General features: G+C 39.6%; 2 protein-coding genes across 4 annotated transcripts in view; one reads left to right on the top strand and one right to left on the bottom strand.

The window, feature by feature from the left end:
• The window catches only part of CYSTM1 (cysteine rich transmembrane module containing 1), a 33,559-nt gene extending 27,980 nt beyond the window's left edge, over positions 1-5,579 (top strand). For all 3 annotated transcript variants that reach the window (XM_014059427.2, XM_014059429.2, XM_014059428.2), the window contains exon 3: positions 5,066-5,579. In XM_014059427.2, coding sequence (XP_013914902.1) covers positions 5,066-5,172 — 107 coding nt within the window. In that variant the 3' untranslated portion in view covers positions 5,173-5,579. The remainder of the gene's footprint in view (positions 1-5,065) is intronic.
• Positions 5,580-13,503: 7,924 nt separating this feature from the next.
• Positions 13,504-15,721, bottom strand: part of PFDN1 (prefoldin subunit 1) — a 39,722-nt gene continuing 37,504 nt past the window's right edge. The window contains exon 4 of the mRNA XM_087721858.1: positions 13,504-13,756. Coding sequence (XP_087577984.1) covers positions 13,673-13,756 — 84 coding nt within the window. The 3' untranslated portion in view covers positions 13,504-13,672. The remainder of the gene's footprint in view (positions 13,757-15,721) is intronic.

Below are 15,721 nucleotides of genomic sequence, written 5' to 3'. Positions count from 1 at the left end.
TTATGGATTGGGGTGTGGCAGCCAATCAACACAGGGCTTGCAGTTCAACCCAATGAGACAAAGGAAGGATGCCGCTCGTTGATTGGCTGCTGTTGCTACCTCAATCCCTGAAGCTGTCCTAAAGCAGGAGGCCTGCTGACCACATGGCCACAAGTGAAAGTCTTTTACTCAGAAGTTGGTGAAAATGTTTTCCTTAGATTTCACCTTCTTACAGCTTTGCCATCAGCTGAATAAAATACTTTGGATTCTCTGCCTGTTGGTCAGCCTCTGGAGATCTTCAAAAACTAAGTAATCCATGGGAAATGGGGTAGGGAGGAGCAAGTGGAATCTGTCATGCTAGCAAAGCTGGCCCAGTCTGTGGAGACCCAGTGGGCCAGGATGGGGGGGAGAAGCAATTGTGGGGACCCCATGAAGTATCACTGGAGTGGATTAGGGGAGGCCTTGGATGTCTTGCTCCAGCACTAGGCCCCACATCCTGTTCCCCAGCCTGAGGTACCTCATGTGCATTTAAAGACCTGCACATTCAATTAACAAATGTATTGGGGAAAGCAGGGAGTGATCACGTTCATTTAATGTGATTCAATCAAACGAATCCCCAGGTTAAATGTATTTGGCAGGCTCTATTACATTTGTAACTGGAGGGTTCCCTGCATAATGAGAGTGAGGGAGGGTCACAGGGAAATCCTGCCTTAGCACCACACAAGTCCCGTGTCACAGCCACCCCTGCCATGCCCACCCAATCACACCTACCCAGCCGGTCATTAGGGCAGAGAACCAGTTGTTAAATTATCTGAATCCCACCAATAGATCTTCTCCTTCCAAAATGGAAGAATTTAAAACAGATTTTAGAATCTGATACTACTTTAATTCAAGTGTTCCTGCAACAATAAAATTCTCACCCAGCAGTTTGGTCATAAAACTTTTTCAAAGAAGTATACAGGAACAAATAAACAAAAATACTGGAAAATGGAAGGAAGGAATTGATGATCCCTTTTCATTTAGCTACCAGAGAAGCTTTACTGAGTTGCTTCTAGTATTGAACCTTCTGTAAAGAAAGACATGGAAAAGTCAAAATCATCTTGGCTTTCCATTCATGGTGTCCCAACTACCATGACAAATGCAAAATATGATCCCATATAATAGATTTCAGAACTTACAACAAAGGTTTAGATTTTTGATCTGAATATATACTTGCACTCCTACTGCACTCTTTTAAAATTTGATATTTTTCTATAAGTGCTATGGCTCTGATAAATGGAATATTTAAAAATGTAAATTATTTCTGCATGGCCTTGAGTTTCATCACCAGGTTTTTCAAGCACAGCATTTTTAATCTAAAATATCTGGTTCAAATCCCAAGATCTTTTAATTGAAATTTTCTCTTAACGGTTTTATCTGCAATACATTCAATCAAGCAGAATGGGGAAGAGATTTTAAAAGAATCTCAGCTGGGATTTCTTCTGTTTATGTATGTTCAGCCAAGGCTTTCTGTCAGCAGGCAGTTCTTCCCTCTCTGTAACAAAAATAGAATTTCATCCACTGACTGCTGGAGGCAGCACATGGTAATGCTACTACACACAGATAGAGGGATCCATTCACTGATGGAGCTAGAACACTTTACTCGTCTTTCTTCTGTATAGAGCAACAGCTGCTTTTAAATTGCAAGAGAATTAAGATCATGGTATTTTCAAACACAGAAATCTGATCTGAATCATAAATGAGCAGAAACTGATTTAACTATCTAGGGATGATTTTCCATTCATCTGAAAATTGAAAAATGCATGCTGTATATACTCCAGAACACATTGCAGCTATTTTCTCTTCTATGGAAAGGGAGATCAATAATTTCCATTTACTATAAAGCCTTTTGGAATTAGATTTAGGAAAGTAAGTCAACTCTATATGATACTGTTTCTGCCAGTTGGACTTTTTCCTACTTTAACTCTTAGCTTTAACTTTCAGTTAAAGCTGAATTTTTTTATCACAAAATAAGAATCATCTTCTGAGTAGACGCCTTTTTGTGCATCATGGAAATTGAAGGTAGAATGAAAAATGTTGCAGACTGAACTACCTTCCAAAATGTTTGTGGGTATGGGCTATGTACATTGCTCAAGCAAAGCTTTAACAGATACTGGAGACTCAGAAAGTTCAGGGCACAATCTTTGCAAGCACAGTAGTAGCTGGGTTTCAAATTTCCCAACTCTCTCATGACTTGGGCAACACAAAGTATATACATTTCAAAAAATAAAATGCATGCAATACCAAAAGCAAATGTGTGGGGAAATAATGCATGAAGTCTCACAAACCAATTATTCTAAGAGTTCTGCCACTTTCTCTAAGTTCAAGGCTGGAGAGAAGAGCCAAGTTCAAAGGGCTTTTTAAACAAAGTCAGGGTAGGAACCATACACATCTTTTGGAAGATTGCCATTCCAGAAGGCAGATGCTATCACAAATGAGGTCTGGAACACATCAGATGGCACTATTTGATCAATAGGATATGCAGCATACCACTGCCTGGCTGGGTAGGATGGGCATCAAACTACAAATCCCTAAGCAGCACAATATCTGAAACAACGTGCACTTTATACATTTTAACATTCTCCCTGCAAACATTTTCAGCATTAGGTATAAGAATGTTTCATGTGATGCAAGATCACGCCTGTGTGGGAAATGAATAGTAGAAACACCCTGATCCAGATGTTTTAGTTGTCTTATTCTATAGCCGGGATGGCGAACCTATGGCACGCGTGCCACAGATGGCATGCAGAGTCTTCTCTGTGGCATGCCAGCTGTTGCCCCAGCCCAGATCCACCATTCATGTGTGCGCGCCTCCCACCGGCTAGCTGATCTTTGGGTCTCTGGTGCACAGGTGTGGAGAGGGTGTGTGCATGCAGGGTATGCGCCGTTTTGGCTTCCAGGTTGGTGCAGTCAGCCTTCCAGGCCCAAAATCCTGCACCAACCTGGAAGCCAAAACAGGGTGCGGGGCACCGTGCAAGGCCCCTCCATGCCCCGTTTTAAGCCTGGAAATACTCCTGCACCAACCTGTGATATTACCCACACATACTTTTGTTCAGGGGAAATGTCTTTTTTCCATAAAATAAATAAAACGTGCTGCATATTATGAAAGCTGCAGCACAAAGCTTTCGTTACTTTGGCAGAACCTGCCTAAAGCACTTTTCCTCACCTGGTCCCCTTCAAATATTTTGGATGAAGAAGAGCTCTAAATAGGAAATCAAAATGTGTATTTTATTCAGGATTTGATTATCTTGCTGATCTCTCCACATTTCCAAACAGTTTTCGAAAAGCTGTTTGTAAATGCTTTCGTTCCCATCTTTTCCCACAGCATGAAATAAAGAATTTGAGAATGTGTATACTGTCTCGTAGGCTGGGAAAAGAGTGGGTTGGGGCTAATCTTCCTCTTTTTGCTGCTTCCTTCATAATGAACTCTCTTGCATACTTCAATAGTATTGGTTCCCCATGCATCCCTCTGGAGTCTGCAGGGTGCCTAATGGTCATTTTTATTAGTCATGAAGCAAAGCCAGAAATGTGTCTCCCAGTTAGTTTTGACTTTTTAATATTTTGACTAATGAATGTTCATATCTTGAAATCTTTTCAGATTATTAGTAACTTTACTGTTTACTAAATAGATATTTTCCTTTTTCTGAATACTTTTAAATTGTCTAAATATTAAGTTACAGATAATGTAAAAAGCAAAGTCATTTTTGAACATTTTTATGAGGAAAAACTAGAATTTCCATATTAGTCCTCTGCCTTCAGCCAAGAGAAGACGTCATCTGAAATGTCATGCAGTGAACCCCCCCCCCCCCAGGCATTAGCTTAGTAAGGCTTATAGTTGTATTAGGAAAGTCCTTCGTTCGTTAGTAATTATTTTTTAATCATTGCTGCCTAAGCTGTCCTTAATATCATGCCTACATGTTTTCATCTCCTGAATGCCATTTCCTTCTTCTCTCCTACTCTATAAGGACCAAAATGCTGCAGCATTTTTCTCCCATCTGGAATGCTTCCTTGTTTCCAAATAGGGTTGTCTCTAATTGTGGAATTAGTTGGAGTCAAACTTTAAATCTATTTTTATTTCCTTGAAGGCCAAAAGAGATACAGAGTGTCATCTTACGCTGGGTGCGTCCTGGTACGAAAATCCTTTAAAGAAATACCTTTTCCAATATTGCACAAGAATTGAAATTTGGAAATATTTCTTTGGGCAAAATATAACCATAATGTGACTATATTGTTCAAAATGTTGCAGGAAGGAATTAAGGCTGACTGTTTAGTGCTTTTTTTATTCAACAGTTGGATTATTGGTTCTGATATCTCAATTTCTAGATGATTTGATTTTGAAGCATAAAAATGTTTCATTTGCAGACCCATTTGTAAAGTGCTTTGGTACAGTCTTCCATTTCTATTTATTTAATAATAACTTTTTGAGTTTTTCTAACTTAGCTGAAAAATTTCTAGTGATTTCTTTGATCCTCTTGAAATTATCTTTTCTCATTATTTTATTCTGTTAACATCCCTGAATTAAATATATTTTCTTGTCCTTAATTAATGATAAAAGTTTGTGTTCCTGTTGTGCATTGCTTCTGTTCAAAGCTTCCATCCTGTTTTTGTTGCTATCATGGTAATTGCCCTAAAAGCCATTTGGATTTTTGAAAAATAGGATACAGTACTTCAAATAAATAATTGTAGATTACAATTTTTGGATTACAAAATTTAGCTTTAAAGAGCCATTTAAAATGGAAGAGATAAGATCTATACAATGGCAGACACATATCTGGGGCTGTGGAAATGATGACAAGTCTGGAGTTCTTTGGGTGTGTTCCCCCACTTCCAGGACTTTCTATTCATAAGCACCTGTGCCAAGCTTTCAATGAATAGCCATCAACGTACCAGTCAGCTATCTTGAGCCAGAAGGCGCTGCCCAGAATGTAGTGTAGCAACAGTTGAGCGTGTAAAGTCTAAGCCATTTTTCAGGCGCCTGCATTTGCATAAAAGATTGGAGCTAAACATGGTTTCTCAAGTTTTGATGATCTGTCTTTTCTTTTCTCAGTGTATGTTGTGGAAGAACAGCGAAGAGACAACTCTGGTGAAAGTACCTGCCTGACAGCATGTTGGACTGCACTGTGCTGCTGCTGTCTTTGGGACATGCTGACCTGAGATCCTTGAGAAGCAAAGGCTTTTGATACCTCTCTCTTGGAGTGCTATGCAGTCTCTTCCTTCTTCTCCTCCTGCTCCTCTTGTCTCTTCCTTTCAGCAGCTTTTTAGTACTGTAATAAATGAGATGGCTTTGTCCGAGCATAACATGCCTGCCAGTTGGATGCATGAAGCTAAATGCATCCTTTTTGATTTGGGTGGAGAATCACCCTCCTTTCTTCTTCTTCATGATTGTTCTTTAAATAATGTACTATATTTTATTTAACAAGCTTTTACTATAAATCATGTATTGATAATTTACACATACTTAGAAATAGAGTAATATGCAATAATTTAAGGCATTTTTGGTTTTCTCTTACGCTTAATTTTCTGTTTTAATAAACTTTATCCAATAAAATGTGATCCAGAAATTGGTAAGGCACTAATCAATTTTTCCCCTCAAAACGTTTAGAACACTAAAAATGCCAGTTATTTGTATACTGGCTCTCAAAGATAGGATAAAATATTATTTTTGTGTGTGTCATCTATTATCATCTAAATAAATGGGTGTTATGTGGGTGGGTGTAACTATTAGATTATAAATCCAGTTCTAAGTACCTTCAGTTAAAGTTCACTGGGTGACTTTTGGCCAGTTAATCTCTCTCAGCTTTGCTTGTCTCACAAGTATGCTTGCAAGGAAAAATGGAAGAAAATATTATTGGACTAACTGCTGTCAAGGAGGTAATGGTCATTGCTTTTATTAGGGTAGTCAAATTCATGAAGAAGAATTACTCTTGAGGTTGATGGGTCTCTCTCACCTCCAGAATCAAAACCCTATGTCTTAAAGGCCAAGGCCTCCTGGATTCAATAGGAAAAGATTATTCTCAGGGCAAGTGGGTGCTCACATATTCAACAACTATTCAAATCAACTGCCTGTTTTCCTGGGTGTCTCAGAAGTCTCTGTGCTTGGTTGAGGGGATATTCCAGCTGCTGTCTGACATCTGAATCTAGATAGCCGCATGGTTACTAAGCAACAGTAGAAAAGGTTTTTCTGTCAAATTCAAAAGCCTCCCTTTCTTCCAAAAATGCAAAATCACCTTTCCCCCTCCCCTCAACACTCCAAACTCAATATATCAAAAACGTCATAGACAAATTCCAAACTTTGAGAGTTTAATAACTCACTAACATTCTTGACCTAAATGTCCATGCAACTAATTGATTTACCATGACAGTATCTAATCGAATAGCAAAGTATATCTCTAAAACATATGTAATAACATTCTTTCAATTTAATACATCTTGAATATAAAAACGATGGCCAACAATTCTTAAAACATTCACTGGGGAATTCAATAAACCCTACAAATAAGTATTTACTGAACTAACTTGATTTTAAAATTATTTATTAGAAATACATTTGAAATTATATTTTTGAAACCTAAAACCACTGATGTTATAAAATATTTCTCCAATATAAATTTCTTGCAATTTATCCCAGTATATGTTTGTCATTTTTAATACATGTAGAAACCTCCAATATATTTAAATTTTCTAAAGCTGTGAAAGCTTCAGGGCTAAAGAATTAACCAACTTTTGACTATATAGCAATTCAGCTAGCTTTGGTAAATTCAAATTCATTTAGCCTATGATTCCCCTCCAATTTTTTTCCCTCCCTGTTTACAAAAATATATTTCAAAATGTCAGTTTTTCCAGTAAAGTTCAAAAAAGTCTTACTAGCTTATGAAAAATTATGCTATAGTTAGAATCAAAAAAATGCCAGGATATCCAAGTTTTCAGAAAGAATTTTGAAAACTCCACAACTGAACATAACTAAACTTTTATGATTTATAAGAAATATTTATGGGGAAACAATACAGCTTTTACTCTCAACATACACATTACTTGTTTTACCTCATTTATTCCCAAAAATTTAGGGACACTTTCATCCATTTCTTACTATCTCTTTCATTTGTGTAATAAAATTTCTACTAAACTAAATTATCCATAGATATTTAAATGAAAAGGATAAAAAACTCTTTTTTGTAATTAGTAGGAATCTTGTTATCCATTGGATTAAAATTACCCCAAATTATTATATACCTAGAATTTATAACATAATGCTGTCGAATTTCTATAAAATTGTAAAAAAAAATATTGAAACATTGAAAAAAGAACTAAATGTCTGTGCTTCTAAAGGTAGAAGCGGTTAATCTTTCCTGAAGAATCCAGTGGGAGGGAGACACAGGGCAGATAGCAGCATCTCCAGTCAGTGCAGGGGGCGTGGGCAGTATTGTGACGTCTCGTGTACAGACACAGAGCTGCTCTCTCCTGCATACCACACTTGTGCACGAATCATCATCAGGTTCTTGGTTCTAGGCTATTCACACTTTTTCATTGCAATTCATGTTAGCTCGTCATTCTTCAACCATTACGTTATGGCTCTGCGAAAGTGTATTAATTCGCCAGACAGTTTCTGTTTCATCTGTGGTGAATATACAGTGTTGAAGCAACAGCAGAATATTACAGACTTTGTGAAAAAAGTATACTTTGCATACTTTGAACTAAAAATTGGAGATCAAGATAAATTTGGGCACCTCATAAAGTGTGCAAACGGTGTGTTGAGGACCTCCAAAACTGGTTCAAGGGTAAGAAAAAATCTTCCTGGATTCCTATGGTATGGCGAGAGCAAAAGAACCTTAGTGATGACTGTTAATTTTGTTCATGCGATGTGAAAGGGTTTAATTCCAAATGGAAGCATTTCAATTCATACCCCAATCTTCACTCAGCAATTCGTCCCATCCCCCATGGCACAGATATACCAGTACCCAAGCCCCCTGTTACTTGGAAGAGAGACCTAGCTCAGATGAAGGTGAAGTCATACCTGAACCAGATGACGAATCAAGTTCTGACTTTGAAGATGATACAAGACCAAAATTGTTTTCTCAGGAGGAGATGAATGATTTGGTAAGAGACTTGAATCTTCCCAAAGATGCCGCTGAGTTACTCGGATCAAGGCTGAAAAGCTGGAATTTATTGTTGCCAGGAGTGTCCTCTTCATGGTTCAGACATCATGAAAAGGAGTTTGTTCCTTACTTCGCCCAGGAAGACAAGTTGGTTTATTGCATCGATGTTGAAGGTCTGATGGGTCAATTTAAAATCCAATATGATTCAGAGCAATGGCGTCTTTTTATAGATTCTTCAAAAAGAAGTCTCAAAGCAGTTTTACTCCACAACGGTTTTTACGCTTCCATACCTGTAGGTCATTCCATACACTTGAAGGAAACCTACGAGAATCTACAGTTCTTCGTAAACTTAAATATGAAGACCATGGTTGGCAAGTGTGTGGGGACTTGAAGGTCTTGGGCATGCTGCTCGGGCAACAAGCTGAGTATACCAAATACCCTTGTTTTCTATGTCTATGGGACAGTAAAGACCGACAAAATCAGTGGACCAAGAAGAGTTGGTAGCCGAGGGTGCTAACAGTCGGTGAAAAAAATGTCCTCCGAGAAATTTTGGTATCTTCCCATAAAGTTCTTCTACCACCTCTCCACATAAAATTGGGATTGATGAAGCAATTCGTAAAATCACTTCCAAGAGATGGAGAATGTTTCAAATACTTGGTCACCAAGTTTCCATGCCTGTCGGAGGCAAAATTGAAGGAAGGTGTGTTTGTCGGACCAGATATTAGAAGGCTTATAGTTGATCAAGAGATAGTCAATACCATGATGGATCCTCAAAAAGAAGGGTGGATTGCATTTAAAGAAGTCATACAGAAATTTTTAGGCAATAACAAAGATCCTCACTACAAAAAGATCGTCGGAAGAATGCTGAAAGCATTTCAAGCTTTAGATTGCCTGATGAGTTTGAAAGTGCATTTCTTCCAGTCCCACCTTAACTAATTTCCTGAAAATTTGGGAGCTGTGAATGAGGAACAAGGTGAACGATTCCACCAAGACATTAAAGAGATGGAAAGGAGATACCAGGGAAAATGGAGCATTACAATGATGGCAGACTACTGTTGGATGCTTGAGAGAGACATTCCAGATGCTACTCACAAGCATAAATGCACCAAGAGGAGCCTCACAAGGAAGAAGAATCGATTTTAGTGTGTGTAGGTGAGCTCATTTCAGTTCAAAAAAGGATTTTCATGAAAATATTGTAACAAAACTTTTAATTTTATAAGTCTATTTCCATTTATTTTGAGGTATTACCTTATTTAACATAGTTATCTAAATTGTCAGGAAACGTGATGTCCTTTGACAAAATGGAGGTCATTTTTGGATTCAGTGCACCAAAAAACATAAAGATTACGTGGAATAACCAAAACAGCTCTCTTAAATTTTTTTTTGCATACCTGTGAATTATCAGAAGGATCACGACAGACTTAAATACTTAGCCCTATCTAACAAAATGTGATTCGGTGAAAAGAAAAGTTTTACACTTAGGCAAGACAAACCAAATGCATGGATGTAGAATAGGTGATAACTGACTCAACAGTAGTAACTGTGAGACAGATTCAGATTTCCTAGCGGACAACCACTTAAGTATGAACCAGCAGTGTGCTGCAGCTGCATAAAAAGCCAATTCAGTCCTAGGCTACATCAAGAGGGGGATAGTATCAAGATCACATGAAGTGTTAGTACCACTTTATTCTGCAGTGGTAAGACCACCCTTGGAATAATGCATCCAGTTTTGATCACCACAATACAAAAAAAAAAGATGCTGAGACTCAGAAAGAGTGCAAAGAAAAGCAAGAAAGATATTTAGGGGATTGGAGGCTAAACTATACAACAGGGTTGTCAAACTCCTGGCCCGTGGACTGGATGCGTCACGTGCCACGCCTGGTTTAATGAAGGGGGGGAAAGTCCCAATACATGACGTGACGCAGCCATGACAATGCGAGTTTGACATCCCTACAGTACAATGAATGGTTGCAGGAACTGGAAAATTTAGTCTAGCTAAGAGACTAGGGGTGACATAATAGTGATGTTCCATTACTTGAGGGGCTGTCATAAAAAAGATGAAGACTCAGTAATTAAGATGCTGGACTTATCAGCTGGAAAGCCAGCAACCCAGGTTTGAAACCTGAGTGCCATGTGACGGGGTAAGTTCCCATCCTCATCCCAGCTCCTGCCAACCTAGCAGTTCTAAATCAAGCAAATGTGACTACATACAGTATTTTTTGAAGTATAAGATGCACTTGAGTATAAGACGCATCAAGGTTTTGAAGAGGCAGATAAAAAAAAGTTTTTGCACTCTGCAAACCTCTCAAAAACAGCTTGTTTTTTTTTCAAAAAAAAAAGGGCACGAATAGCCTTTAGAAGGCTTGTAGAGAGCTCCTGGGGCGGGGGGGGGGGAAATGAGCAGAAAACGGGCCCATTTTTGTCAAAAAAATTGCATGGGTAGCCTTTAGGAGGCTTATAGAGTGCTCCTGGGGGTTGGAGGGGCAGAATTGAGCAAGATTTGGCCTGTTTTTCACTAATTTCTGTCCTCCTCAGCCCCCAGGAGCATTCTGAAAGCTTCCTAGAGGCCATGCACGACCATTTTGGGGAAGGGGGCAGGGTTTTGGGAGGCAAAAATTGCTGTATTCAGTATATATGAGACACACCCAGATTTTCAGCCTCTTTTTGAGGGAAAAAGGTGTGTCTTATAATCCGAAAAATACTGTAAATGGGTACCACTAAAGTGGGAAGTTAATAGCATGCCGACATGTTGGCCACATCTATGGAAATGTCTTTGGATAGTGCTGACTCAATGGCCTTAAAATGGAGATGAGCACCATTCTCTATAATCGACAACAACTAGTACAGTAAAATCTGCAGGGGTTCTTTTATTGTACTATAGAGAGGAAGGAGTCAACGTATTCTGCAAAGCATTCAGGGCAAGATAATAAGTAATGGATGGAAGTTTAACAAAGGGAGGTCAAAACTAGAATTAAGAAGAAACTTCCTGTCAGTGAAAATAATTAATCAGTAGAATGGCTAGCCTCCAGAAGTTGTGGGTGCTCCAACACTGGAGGTTTTAAAGATGAGATTAAAATGGTTCAGTCAATTTCTGATCATGGCCTTGAAATGATGTCACTGGTTTTGAGGGGAAAACACAGATGATATAGATTAGATATAGACAGAGATGATATAGATGACTAGATAACCCATGACTTGTTGGATCATCCTTTCAAAGATACTAACGGACCCTTGCACATTCTCCCCAACTCTCACTGCACCTCACACCTTTTGCACAGACAAAACTACAGTTCTAGTGCACTTTCACTCACCCTAACCCTGAACCTTGCCATGTCTCCCTCATCCCTGCACACTCTGCCCAACCCACACCTCACTCCTCCGCAGCCTTCCTGATCCACATACTATCTTTCATGCATCCCACGCATCCTCCCTGACTGGCACAACTTGCACATCTTTCCAATCATATGGTTCATCTCACCCTTCCCAACCCATGCAGGGCCTCTCACTCTGGCACACCATCATATGCCCCCCCTGAACGTTGCTGTGCCTCACAGGGACCCTTAACTTGCATTTGGCCTCTCACAGCCTCCCTGACCCACATTGTACCCTCCCTGCCCCCTGTGCCTTCCTTTACTCCCTCTCCCATCTGGCAGCAGCCATGGGACTGTGGTTCTTCATTCTGGGGACTTGCCATGTTTGGCTCTGAATAGGAACATATCCCCAGACACACTACAGATGGTGTTCAAACTGGAGGTCCTCTTAGGAGCCTAAACTCCTCTGTAAGTAGCAAATGTAGCTAAGAGAGCCACTGTACAGCTTCATCTTAGCAACCATTCAGCAAGAGTCTGCTCACAATCTCTCATATTTAGTGACCTCCCATTGAGAACATTTTAACAGATTTTACATAAGGCTACCATTGAAAACTACTGGAAGCTACAGTGGACACAGCAGCATGGTTGTGCAACATATATACTCCAGAGTTTTTTAAAATATATGTTTAGTATAATAAAGAGAAAATGGACAATCATGTTTTTTCCATATGCAGATGTAGCAAATTGGCTTGCCCCAAATTAAAAAGCTTTATACTTCCCTTTCTTCATATACCACTAGTGGAAAGGAAAGCAGTATAAAGGTTTGACTGTTTTTGTTTCCTTCTAGTCCTCTAAACCTTTGCTTAGTTTGCCTAAATTTGCTCAATATTCGTGCATATATACGGTACAGATTTAGGCAGTGTAGCCAGAATAACCAAACATCTCAAAACAATATAAAAAATAAAATGATCTCACAGCAGGTGGCAGCACTATATATTGACAGCATCCTTGATAGCAAAAATGTATGTTTTATAGCAGAAGATATTCCAAATTCTGCAGAAAAATAACTGAAAGATAGTCAGTCAAGAATCCCAAATCCAACAGGAAAACTGACAATTTTAATAGTGTTCAATTTAGAATAGTGCCTCCATTGTCTAAATCATTTTTTCTCTCTTTACTTTGAAATTAGTTTTATACTTAGGTTATTATGTATTTTGCTAGGAGGTATAAGGAATATGAAGCACAAATCTACTGCTGAGAGATTTTATCCTAATAATAATATTTTACAATTCCTGCATTAAAAATGGAAATTGAGAAAACCCCAAAACACCACTCTGATCTTAAGAGAAAATATGAGATGACCAGGCTCATACATCATAATAAGCTGTGGGACTTAAGCTATTGCCAAAGCATGCAACTCCCAGGACAATGGGATTATATTATGATCAAGGATGCCAGGAATGATATAATTCAGGAACAACTGGAACATTATAGATTGCCTATCTCTGACTTAGCATGATCTATGAATCTAGACAGACATGAGCGATACAGCCCTCATCCACAAGATGGCAGCAACCTTATGATACTGTACTATTACATTTATTTTTAAGACTGCTATCAATATAATAGCTATAGCTATCTAGCAGAAAGCTATAGGGAGAGTTAAACGTGAATATTCCCTTACTGAAAAGCTACTCTTACCTGTTCTGTGCCAGCTTTGAACCTTTCTAATCATTCCAAATTGCTTGTATTGTAAAAACCATTCATGCACCAATCATTGCCATCTCTTTCCGTCTCCCTACAGGTTTTTTTTACAATTTTTACAAGCTTTCCAGTCCCTGAAAGCAGCAAAATGAAAGCAAGAACCTTACTGCTTTACCTGTCTCTAGTGTGTGCTGAAGTCTCATGTTTTCCCAACAGAACAATCCAAATCCACTGGCTTGTGCATAAAAGCAAAACAGCAGTCTACAGCTCCACTCTAACTGCATTCTGTTTTCAACAGAATAAAGTGTAAAAGATTGGGTCCTTTATCATTCTATTCTAGTCTGTTTCAAGAAACAAACTCAGGGCAGATTTAGCAGTCAAGGTGTATCAATTAAGTATTTTATTAGTGCATCAAACTACAAGGTTGGGTTGACATGATGCAGCTAGTTACATAAGCCAAGTTCTTCTTATCTTACACATCTTTGACTGTTTAACAATAGAGGTTCAAAACCTCTGTTTCAACTATTCAGTCCAAACACAAGGAACTTATTGTGCTCTTCTAGCTGTGAGCATTTCCCGGATATTATCTTCAGCTTCTTTTACACTCCGTTCCAAATATGATTTCCTTTGCTGAAAGACAAAATAATAACAATCATCATCATCATCATCATCATCATCATCATCATCATCATCATCATCATCATCATCATCATCACATCAAGAAATTGCAGCTTCCTGCAATAACTCCAGCAGACCTGCAAAAACTGTGCTACTCAGATCATCATAACTTGTTTTCCCCCAAATAAGGCCATGCCTGATTTTTGGGGTGGGCCTAAATATAAGCCCTCCCCCGAAAATAAGTGCACTGGACAACCCCCCCTCCAGCCGGCCAACTCACCAAGCGGTATCCCGAAGACGCCAAGCCATGCAAGAATCTGTCCCCCCCCACTCACGCACCTCCCAATCCTTACCACCTTCGATGTGGGCGAAGCACCAAGTCCTTGATGAGCTCACAGCTGATGCCACCAGCGCCCACCATCAGCACCCGTGCGGAAGCGACGGCCCTGGCCAGCTCTCCTTGCAGGGTCTGGGCTGCCACCACCGCTGCCACCATCCCAGCACTGAGGATGGCTTCCTCTGTAGCTTCCAAACCCCAGCTGGAAGAGAAGAGACTGGTTAGGTCAGCTGCCTTCTGCCAAGTCTTCCGGGAGCCAGGGCAGAGGGTTTTCTGGGAGTGCGCTTCCCATTCTATGGTTCTGCCCCGGCTGTCGGAAGACTCGGCAGCAGGTGGCTGGCCCGGCCAGCCTCTTTTCCGCTGCCAGCTGGGGTTTGGAAGCCGCAGAGGAAACCATCCTCAGTGCTGGGATGGTGGCGGCAGTGGCGGTAGCCCTGGCCCTGAAAGGAGAGCTGGCCCAAGCTATGGTTTCCGCATGGGTGCTGGTGGTGGGCACCGGCAGCAATCGGCTGTGAGCTCAAGGACCTGTTGCTTTGCCCACATCAATGTGGTGAGGACTGGGAGGTGCGCAAGCAGGGGGGACAGGCGCTTGCGCAGCTTGGCACTTTGGGATACCACTTGGTTGGTGAGTGGTGCTCTGCCCGGCTGGAGAGGTAGGCTGCGGGCAGGCTCCCAAAGAGCCTGGTGCAGGGACAGGAGGATGCGGGCACAGCCTCAGAAGCAAACAGCTGACGAGTGGCTGTGTTGCGCTGTTGCAGTAGTGCAACACAGCAACCATGAGGTGATCACGTTCGCTGCCTCCTACACCCCCAAAATAATAAGCCGCCCTCCCCCGAAAATAAGGCCAAGCCTTATTTTCAAAGGGGTCAAAAGAAAATAAGACCTTGTCTAATTTTTGTGGAAACATGGTATATTTTAAGAAAATACTTGATTGATACTTAGGACGCTGGCAGCCACCTGTATCAACCATCAGCAGCAGTCAATGGTATTTTTCACACATTTTTAAATGTTCAGTTGACTGAGTTTCATGCTTAATGAATAAAGTATATAATAATAACAACAATAACAATGCAGTAGCGATAATAGTGATAAGAGAGTATAAGATAGGGAGAGATATGCCAACAGGCATTGGGATTAGCAAGAAAACAGACCTTTCCATAAAACAGAGAAAACATTTTAAGATCCATTTAGCAAAATCTTTCTAAGCACTGTAAATCAAACTCTGCTGACTTTTCACACTAGTAAATGAGAATTGTCAAAATCATATTTAATAAAATGCTGTTCCATGCATTTGAGAAGTAAAGTCACATTAATGACTAAACTATTCTTCAGACACAGAAGTATCAAAAATATATACATCATCAATCTATAAAGTAAAATGTATACAGTATTTTACAATGACCCCAAATGTTCAAGAAATGTTATATTTTATAACTTTATTACATTTATAAAAAATATAAAAATAGAAATAATTAAAAAACAGAGAAAAAGAAAAATCTCTTATTCTGATTTTAAGAAATGAAAGATATGAAGACTTCAGCACATTCTGAGTAGTACAAATTGTTGCAAATTGTTTTGGAGCCCGATTAATTCCTAGTATGAAACATTAACATTCTGCTCCTTTTTCTATAGAAAAAGTT

Source organism: Thamnophis sirtalis, unplaced genomic scaffold (assembly GCF_051295495.1).
Source record: "Thamnophis sirtalis isolate CommonGarterSnake01/CBP01778 unplaced genomic scaffold, rThaSir2_p1.2 scaffold_8, whole genome shotgun sequence".
NCBI lineage: Eukaryota > Metazoa > Chordata > Lepidosauria > Squamata > Natricidae > Thamnophis > Thamnophis sirtalis.
The sequence above is the reverse complement of the archived record's forward strand: the minus strand, read 5'-3'. Positions and strand labels throughout refer to the sequence as shown.